At 38.0% G+C, this 10,498-nt stretch overlaps 1 protein-coding gene across 1 annotated transcript in view; it reads left to right on the top strand.

Annotated features, from left to right (window-relative positions):
- LOC123520445 (tyrosine 3-monooxygenase-like) overlaps nucleotides 1-5,952 on the top strand; it is a 37,047-nt gene extending 31,095 nt beyond the window's left edge. The window contains 1 exon segment of the mRNA XM_045282657.1: nucleotides 607-5,952. Coding sequence (XP_045138592.1) covers nucleotides 607-772 — 166 coding nt within the window. The 3' untranslated portion in view covers nucleotides 773-5,952.
- The last annotated feature ends 4,546 nt before the right edge of the window (nucleotides 5,953-10,498 follow it).

Consider the following 10,498-nt stretch of genomic DNA (forward strand, 5'->3'; position numbering starts at 1 on the left):
GAAAATAGTTTCACAATAAAGAGAACAAGCTTAGGTGATCAGATTCAAATAAAATAGTAGTTAAAATGTAGTGTAAAGAAAAAGATTAACAGAAGGAAGATATAAGATATAGGGATGAGTTGCACTTCATGAATAGCTTATGTGTGCTTCCGTAAAAGGAAATGTTTAATATTAAGCATGGCATCACTTTGAGCAGTTGAAGGTGTCATCTTTTTGCCTGGTCTCTTACATAGCTTTTGTGTTAATTTGCTATTGTCGTCCTTTTCACGGAAGAAATAATCAAGTTTAGGCTGAAAATAACTACAAGTGAAAATATCCAAGTGAAACAAGAAAACCGGATGGATGTGTTTGTAGTATAGATCCTTAACCATTTTCGCAATATATTCAATAAAGATAGAGCAGGAATGATCGTAGAGCTAGATTATATTTGTAACAAAATATCTATAAATATAAATGAACTTAAGCATAAACATGATATTAATGTAGACAAGTTAAGATCAGCTGATTCTGGGAACACGTGTGACGGTGTGACGTGCGGTTTCTCCATCGCCATGTTGATCAGTGCGGCGTGTGCAAGGAGGTTCTCCATGGCCTTGTCTTTCCCAGGCAGTGGACGTTCAAGACACTCTCGCGTCCCTACGAGGTGCACTACGATCCCTTCAGCCAGACCGTGATGGTGCTGGACTCCGTGCACAAGCTGGAGGGGCTGGCCGCCTGCCTGTCCTTAGAGGTGCTCAGACTCAATAACGCCGTGGCGAAGATGAAGTTTTGAATACCACGACGAGGACTGATTCAGGTGACGGCCAGCGTGAGGCGCCGCCATGTATGAGTAGAGGCTTGTTTGGGCTTACTAACCGCCCCTAACTATATCCAAAGGCTGCATACTAACTCTAATGCAAACTAACCAACCCTAATAGTATCCAGTCCTTTGACATTAACATTTACTGAACCTAACTTATGAGCAAAGTGTCACAAGGAAGCTAAGGTTGTTTAATCTCTAGTAGGTATGCATTTTCTTTTCTGATGTTGCCTAGGGTGATATGTTCTTTGCGTTTTATCCGTAGGGGTGGGGGGGTGTAGAAGTGGTAATGAGGATAGATACATGGATGGATTGGTACTTAACATCACAATTTCCTCAATGGTGTAGTATTCAAGGCTACTGCCCCTGGAGGCTTGGAAGTAAGGATGAGGACTAAGTGTGTGTAAATAATTAGTTTTATTAGTAGCAAAAATTGAAAGCAGGAAAGCTGTTAGCGATAGACCAAACAATCGGTTTGGATGTTGCCTAAGTATGAATTATTTCCATATTTACGGCAGGAATAGATATCCTTATCTGGTTTATTCAGCTAGTTAGGCGAACTAATTCATGTAGCATGACTTTAGTGTTAAATATAAAAAGTTATGGTGGGCCTAAAACTGCTGGCATGCCAGTGTACAGGAATCTTAAAAGATACAGAGGTGCAGTGTATGTTGAGCTTGTGCTTATAGCCACCCTGCTGCATATCTGGCTGTGTGTGTGAGTGACAGGCAGTGAGTCATCCTTAATGACTAGTGCAGGAAGTACTGCACCTCACTTAGGCCTTCACTCTGGTGTGAAGTGTGCTGCTTCTTTATGCTTTTGTTTCGTGATGCTTTTCTCTCACCTCGAGTCATGACATGTTTGTCTTACTAGTCATAAGTTATTGAACAATGAAAGTTAATTAGAATGTTGGAATTAGCCATTGCCAATGCATTTAGAGCAAACACTTGGATCACCCACTATATTGGTATGAAACTTTATTTATTTTTACTTTCAAAAGAAGGTAATGCAAATTTATAGAATTATATCACTATAATACTGTATAAGCCCATGAAATGACAGGCATATCTTAGAAGAATGTAATATATATATATATACACACACACACACACACACACACACACACACACGCACACACACACACACTCACACACACACACACGTACAGTGGAACCTCATGATTTGATTGCCTTTCAATTCAAATAATTTCTGATTCGAACACACATTTAGTGAACAAATTTTATCTTCCAATTCGAACTTGATGCACGACTCGAACATAAGGAAATAGCTGCAGACAACGCTACTCTGTCAGTCAGAACTTAGTCACGCTTGCTCTCTCCTGCTGTGTACACCACTCTTTGTTGTTCTGATGATGAATGATGAGGTCCAAGAAATGTGTGGCAAGTTGGGTCCACTGCAGATGTGATTGATACTGTAATTGATGTTTTTCCCATTTTTTTTCTTTTTTATGGAGATCTGTATGTTTCTTTACTAATTGGATTGTATTACGTTATTTTGAACTTATGTACGTATCATGTTACTACCTATGTTTGCTTTTTTATTAAAAGTTAATCAATGAATGTGATGGTTTGGCAAGCAGCAGTTTTCTTTGGGTTGGTACTGAAAAATAACATCCATAGATGCGTAATAAAGTTGTTGTGTTTAATGACAACCACTGAGCCGAAAGTAAGTGATCAAGTCAATGGATTCTTATATGTGTTAGTATGTAATTTTCTTTTTGTTCTATAAAAATTGCCCAGGATTTTTTAATGAAGGAACATGTGTAATAATGATATTAGCTGTAAGAAAAACTAATATATGAAAGATTTCAGGGTATTTTTCATATATAGTTATTTGTGAGTATCCTAGGCTCATAAGGATTTATTTATTTATTTATAAGACTTTGAGGTAGTGTATTATACTGTATTACATGTGTTGTCATTAAGTCCAGCACATAGTTATTCTTTCACATACATTTTCTTTGTCTAAAATATGATTTGTTGCAACTTTTCCTAGAGAAAAAAATCACAGTAAGGAATGTGCAAGGATGTGGTTTGAGTCTTACAAGGTGGGATGAGGATATGCTGGATTTATTTTGATCTTTGTTGTTCATTCCTTTCCTGAAACATTTTCCTGAAACATAGCTTTTACATTTGAAGGGTTTGCTTTCATTTTCCAGATGTGTGGAGTACCAGGTGCAAAATTGTACGTTGGCTTCTTGTATAGTTGCTCATTCCTTTCTTTAACTATTTCTTACGATGCAACTGTGTGTTTTTAAATGTTTTCTTCAAGTTTTCGGGTATGTGTAGAGTATGTGAATCATAGTTAGCTTCTATAATGTGAGAGTCTTTAGTTAGGGAAAATATGCATTCAGAGTATATACAGTAGATGCATATGTTGTTTCCCTGTGTGTTAATAACAAAGAAGAATAAGCAAAAAAAATGTACATTTACATATCAAGAAATATTTATGTGAAGTAAAAGAAAGATGCTTTATGTATGTAGTGTAGTATAATAGGGATAAATTGAAGTGAAATGTAATTAATTAGCCTAGCATTATAAATTGAAAAATAAGGAAATAGTATAATAGCCACATATTGAGAAATTTAGTATTAGCTAAGACAGTTGGTAGTGGGAGCAAATGAGACTTTTTTTTGCATGTCAGGAAGACTGATAAGAGGCATTTAATTAAGTTAAAGCCTGCTTACTGTCTTTCTCCCAATGAGAAATGAGAAGAGACAAAAGATTAAAATGCAAGGGGCTCAGAAGGAAAGTTGTGACTGACGAAAGGAGGAAAAAAATGGATTCAAATCTGGGAAATGGAACTAGAATAAAACAAAAAATCATATTAAAGAGGAGGAATTAATGAGTAAGGAATGGATGCTTAAGAGAAGGAAATATTAGGATGTAGAAAGAGGGAATGACTAATTGGAAAAAGAAGAGGAATATGTGAGGTATGAGAAGTAAAAGATAGGAGAAAAGAATAAGGAACTACAATGAAGCTGAGCGTGCATGTCTTGATTCCAATGCACTGTATCATTGAAGAACATCATTGGTAAAGAAAAGAAGAGCTAATGGTTTGTTCAGTTTCCTGCTCTCTTGGTGACCTCCCCTAGTCAAGGCTGGCATGTGGGGGTGGTCATCAGGAGTGAGGCTTAATCACATCAGAATCAGTATCCAGTAATATATAACTAAGCTTGTCTTCATCCATAGAAATGTAGGTGTCTTGATGATAACTGGCTAAATGAATGTGTGATTGATGTTTAGTGTTTTGTATCCATTTGAATCTAATTTTTCTATGATCATTGAGGAATTTGAGTTTGCTATAAATCATAAAAGGGGAAAAATTATGGTTTAAGTTTTCTTTATTCAATGTTAAGGTTTAGATTCTTTATTACATTATTCAGTGGTCTAGTTCTTGATTCTCAGTGAATTATGTTTTATTAAGCTGAATACAGCCAAGCAGACATTGACACACAACATTTCCATTGTAAAGCTACTGTTTTTCGTAAATTGTTTCTCTGACAGATTAAGCAAAAAGATTTTTGTGAAAGGAAATTTGTTAAGTGTTTTAGAACTGCTATGTAGTGAAGGTTAGTGAATATCTTTTGTAATGGATGGAGAATTACAAGTTGGCAGCCATCAGTGTTACTACTAGCATATTTTGGGTAGCAAGTGATCATCATTGATTCAAAGGTATATTAACCAGTGTTTTGAGTCTTATTATCTATCCAGCATTGACTCTCCTTGGGGATGTTTTCACTGAATTTGCATTAAATGTTATAAACACGATCCATTCAACAGATTTGGTGTGTGACTTGAAATTTGCTTCATCCTAACTTAAAGATTAGACTACAGTACTTGATCCTCTCGTCTTGTGCTGTGTAAAAGAGTAAAGCTGGAGATGGGGCCACACAAATGAAAAGCCCAGGCCCTGTAAAACTACAACTAGGTAAATACACACACACACACACACACACACACACACACACACACACACACACACACACACACACACACACACACACACACACACACACACACACACACTTTACTTTACTTTCTCATTTTATAAACTCTACATAGAATGTATATAAAGACAAAAACTAATAGTGTTTATTTAATGTTTTTTTTTAAGTGGATCAAGCTATATGGTGCATATAAAAGTTGCAGATATCATTACTGTTATTATTATTATTATTATTTTGTTATATTATTATTATTATTATTATTATTATTATTATTATTATTATTATTATTATTATTATTATTGTTGTTTATTCATTAATTTTGAGAAGCATAATCAGTTTGTAGATGTGAAGAAGCAGATGGGGTGGCTATACAAGTTAACCAATGAGGTGTGCAGGATTGGCAATGACCACAGACTCTTTATAGATAACTTTGACATTAATGCAGCCACCACAGAAGCAATTTACCACTTGTACTTGGTGCACATGTAGGTGTGGATGCATCTCAACCAGTAGGGTTGAAATGTGTGGATAGGGTGAAAGGTGAGATAGAGACATAAATGTTAATGTCCTTTAGCTTCAAGTCATGATGTCAATGTGTTAGATTTGCTCCTTTCCAAGTTCATTGTTTATTTAAATTTTTTGTTTTGTTTTTTAAACTTCCTTGCAGCTGTTGTCTGAGCCCCTAGGAAATATATTATTATTGATTGCAAGTGTGTAGTTGTACCTGATTCTAGTATCGAATAATTATTTTTGGAAACATATATGTGTAGGACCAATTATTCTGTATATTCTTACAATTATCTTGCAGAATATATATATATATATATATATATATATATATATATATATATATATATATATATATATATATATATATATATATTAAACTGCAGCAGCTATGGTTGTGTATGTATCATTATGTAGCCATTGTTTTATTAGCACAGAAAATATATTGCTTATTGGTGGCTGTACATATTTTTGGAAACAACTGTCTTCAGTGTTGTTTGTTGGCTTATCACTGGCCAAGCGTTAAGCATTGGATACATGTAGCAGGAAATATTATAGTTTCTCTTGAGAGACTTTGAAATGCTGTTTCAGTACCCTCTGAGCCATTTCCCTTGAGCTGAGTTTGGTCAGGTTTATGTCTATGATGATACTACAATAAATGTTCTGACCAATCTGAGGACTCAGTTTGCTTGGGATATTCCTCATATCTTAGGTGAAAGAGGTTGGAAATCTGTGTTTGACCTATCAGTTTTAAACATGTTTTTGGTCAGCCCCTTCCATATGGAAACAGTGGCATTGGGCTGAGAGACTGGTTGGTGTGTCTGAATCTTAGGGAAACACATTTCTAGATTCCATTCCACCCTTGTTCTCACTTGGTGCCATTGTCTTCATGAGTGCATCAACGTGGGATCTTCAAGCACCGATATCTGTATGATTGGTTGTTCACTGGTTTTCCTTCTAGAGATGCATAGATGCTATTAGAGCAGTTTTACGGTTTGCATCCAGATGGGCATTCAGATCAAATAACCCTAGCCAGACTTGTATCCAGTCTGAGGAAATAATGTAGCAGTGAACATACAGTATGTAGTAGTGGGTAGCAAGTAGCAGCAAGGTTTAAAGACAGTACAGTGTCACAGATTATGAAGTTTCACTACAGAGCCACCCAGGGACAAGGGACCAACTTTTTTTTTTTTTTTTTTATAGCCTGTAGTACTTGTAGGTGTACTTGAAGAGTATGGGAAGTGCTGTCCAGTTTCCATCCATTAGTGCTGCAAGCAATTTTATTCATAGTTTTACCCATATTATGTCCTATATCACCACCCAAGCTCAAACCTCCCTCAACTTTTTGTACATTAACTTCTGCAAAATTCGCAGCCTTAAATCTAATTTTCAATCTGTGGAACATCATCTCTCCTTACTAAACCTCATCTTCTTTTTCTCACCGAAACACAGCTGTCTGAGGCAACTGACAGTAGCCCTTTTCTTTGTTTCCTCCTTCTTTCTTTATTCTCATTTTTGTTCCAAAGCTGGATGTTGCATCTATGTACGCAACGACTTCACTTCTCTTGTGCCCATGCTCTTGAATCTTCCGAGTTTTCCACCATCTGGTTTCGACTCAACATTCACTCTCTAACTAAATTCATCTGTGCTGTCTATCTATTCCCTAATTCCTCTGACTATAGTAAATTCTTTGACTATTTAACTTCCAAAATGGAGCACATTCTGTCCCTCTACCCTTTCAGAGATTTCCATTCTTGGAGATTTCAATGTTCACCACCAGCTTGGCTTTCCTTTCCCTTCACTGACCATCCTGGTGAACTAGCCTTCAACTTTGCTATCCTCCATGACCTAGAGCAACTGATGCAACACCCTACTCGTATTCCTGACCGTCTTGGAGACACGCTCAGCATTCTTGATCTCTTCCTCACCTCTAATCCTTCTGCTTATGCCGTCACTCTTTCATCTCCGTTGGGCTCCTCCGATCACAATCTCATTTCTGTATCTTGTCCTATTTCTCTAATCCTCCACAGGATCCCCAAAGCGAGGTGCCTCTGGCATTTAGCCTCTGCCAGTTGGGGCAACCTGAGGAGGTATTATGCTGATTTTCCCTGGAATGATTACTGGTTCCATGTCAGACCCATCTCTTTGTGCTGAACACATAACAGAGGTGATAGTGTCTGGCATGGAGGCGTACATTCCTCATTCTTTTCTCAACCTAAACCTTCTAAACCTTGGTTTAACTCAGCCTGTTCTCGTGCTATACATGATAGAGAGGTTGCCCACAAAAGGTACTTGAGCCTTCCATCTCCTGAATCTCATGCACTTTATATCTCTGCCCGGAATCATGCCAAGTCTGTTCTTCAACTTGCCAAACACTCTTTCATAAATAGAAAATGTCAAAATCTTTCAAACTCAAACTCCCTCGTGACTTCTGGCATCTAGCCAAAACATCTCAAATAACTTCACTTCTTCATCTTTCCTCCTTTATTTCATCCTGATGGCACCACTGCCATCTCTTCTGTCTCTAAAGCTGAACTCTTCTCTCAAACCTTTGCTCACAACTCCACCTTGGATGATTCTGGGCTTGTCCTCCTCTCCTCCTCCTCTGACTATTTCATGTCTACAATTAAAATTCTTCGTAATGATGTTTTCCATGCCCTCTGGCCTAAACCCTCGGAAGGCGTATGGACTTGATGGGGTCCCTCCTGTTGTTCTCAAAAACTGTGCTTCCGTCCTTGCACCTTGCCAGGCCAAACTCTTCCAACTTTGTCTGTCGACTTCTACCTTTCCTTCCTGCTGGAAGTTCGCCTACATTCAGCCTGTTCCTAAAAGGGTGACCGTTCTAAACTACCTATAGCTTTAATCTCTTGCTTGTCTAAAGTTTTTGAATCTATCCTGAGTAGGAAGATTCTCAAACATCTGTCACATCACAATCTTCTATCTGATCGCCAGTATGGCTTCCGTCAAGGTCGCTCTACTGGTGATCTTCTGGCTTTCCTTACTGAGTCTTGGTCATCCTCTTTAGAGATTTCGGTGAAACTTTTGCTGTCGACATTAGACATATCAAAAGCTTTTGATAGAGTCTGGCATAAAGCTTTGATTTCAAAACTGCCCACCCTACGGTTTCTAAACTTCTCTCTGCAACTTTATCTCAAGTTTCTTTTCCGACCATTCTATTGCTGCTGTGGTAGACAGCCACTGGTCTTCCTAAATCTATTAATAGTGGTGTTCCTCAGGGTTCTGTCCTGTCACCCACTCTCTTTCTATTATTCATTAATGACCTTAACCAAACTTCTTGCCCTATCCACTTCTACGCTGATGATACCAGCCTACATCTTTCAACATCCTTTCAGAGATGTCCAACCCTTCAGGAAGTCAACAGATCACGCAGGTACGCCACAGAACGCCTGACTTCTGATCTTTCTAAGATTTCTGATTGGGGCAGAGAAAATCTAGTAGTTTTCAATGCCTCAAAACTCAATTCCTCCATCTATCAACTCGACACAATATCAGACAACTATCCCTCTTCTTCAATGACACTCAACTGTCTCCTCTTCCACAATGAATATCCTCCGTCTGTTCTTTACTCATAATCTTAACTGGAAGCTTCACATCTCATCTCTTGCTAAAACAGCTTCTATGAAGTTAGGCGTTCTGAGGCGTCTCCACCAGTTTTTCTCGCCTCTCCAACTGCTAACTCTGTACAAGGGCCTTATCCGCCCCTGTATGGAGTACTCTTCGCATGTTTGGGACGGTTCCAGTCAGTTTTACTAGATAGGGTGGAATCAAAAGCTTTTCGTCTCATCAACTCCCCTCCTCTGACTGTCTTCAGCCTTTCTCACTGCTGAAGTGTTGCATCTCTTTCTATCTTTTATCACTATTTTCATACTAACTGTTCTACTGATCTTGCTAACTGCATGCCTCCCCTCCTTCTGCAGCCTTGCTGCACAAAGCTTTCTTCTTCCTCTCATCCCTATTCTGTCCAACTCCCTAATGCAAGAGTTAACCAGTACTCTCAATCATTCATACCTTTCACTGGTAAATTATGGAACTCCCTTCCTGCTTCTGTATTTCCAAATTCCTACAACTTATCTTCTTTTAAGAGGGAGGTATCGAGGCATTTGCTTCCTAATTTTGGCCGAAGGTTTTCCTCTTAGTAGAGAACCAGCACTTAAATGGGCCTTTTTTTAATCTTTTCCCTTGGCTGGCCCACTTTCCTATATAAAAAGAAAAAAATAAATAAATAAATAAATAGAACTTAGATTTGGTGTATCATGGTGACATGTAGGTAACTTTAAACCACTCAACAAATGACAAAGTGTTAAGATGGCATGTGGTAGGATTCCAACCCATGCATGGATGTCTGCCTGATTCCACACTCACCACCTTATCCATTGAGCCATCGCCTCCTTAAATACATATATTTGATGGTACATTGCAACCAACACCACCATGTGAATGGCACTCACACACACACACACACACTGAATAATTAATCATTGCCACACAGCATATGTCACCCCCTACACTGTCTTGTCTTTTTTGGTCTGGGTCAAGGTGACTTCTGCCAGGTAGTCAAATATGATATAACCTATCTTGAGTCCATGGCTACAGTTTTGGGGTACTCCTGGTTTCCTCTGTTAAGAGGGCTGAACCCAGGGTTAGTAGAAGACCTCACAGGATATGTTGCTGCTAGGGAGGTTGGAGCCAAGATGGCCTGACCTCTTGTGGCCAGCCTCCTTCTCAAATAAGCAACAGACCTGCCATCTAGATTAAAATAAGAATCCAAGTAGGTTTAAAAGATTGCTTTAGAAGCATGCCATAAGGTTGAGATCATTATAATAATACCTGTGTATGATACTGGTGCCTAGAATTTTAAATGTTAATAAAAAAATAAAACATTTATCTACATACTTTCTTATGATTGTAATGATTATTGTTTCCCTTCCTCCCTGCCCTCTTGACCTTTTTAGGCTGGTGAACGAAGGTAGCTTGGCAGTTGGCTGGAGCTTAAGGATAAAACTTGTGTGCAGGCATCTTGTCAAAGAAAACACATTTCTTTCATTTCTATTTCTTGGTGTTGTTAGACATGGGTGTAAGTTTGCTGTGGGAATGAGGTTTAAGCAATTATTAATGATTATGGGTATGTAGATAAAAATAGGAAAAATAGGATTTTAAATTAAAAATGCCATGTATGAATCTTTTCCAGATTTCTATGGCAG

Source organism: Portunus trituberculatus, chromosome 47 (genome assembly GCF_017591435.1).
Source record: "Portunus trituberculatus isolate SZX2019 chromosome 47, ASM1759143v1, whole genome shotgun sequence".
In the NCBI taxonomy this organism is placed as follows: Eukaryota; Metazoa; Arthropoda; class Malacostraca; order Decapoda; family Portunidae; genus Portunus; species Portunus trituberculatus.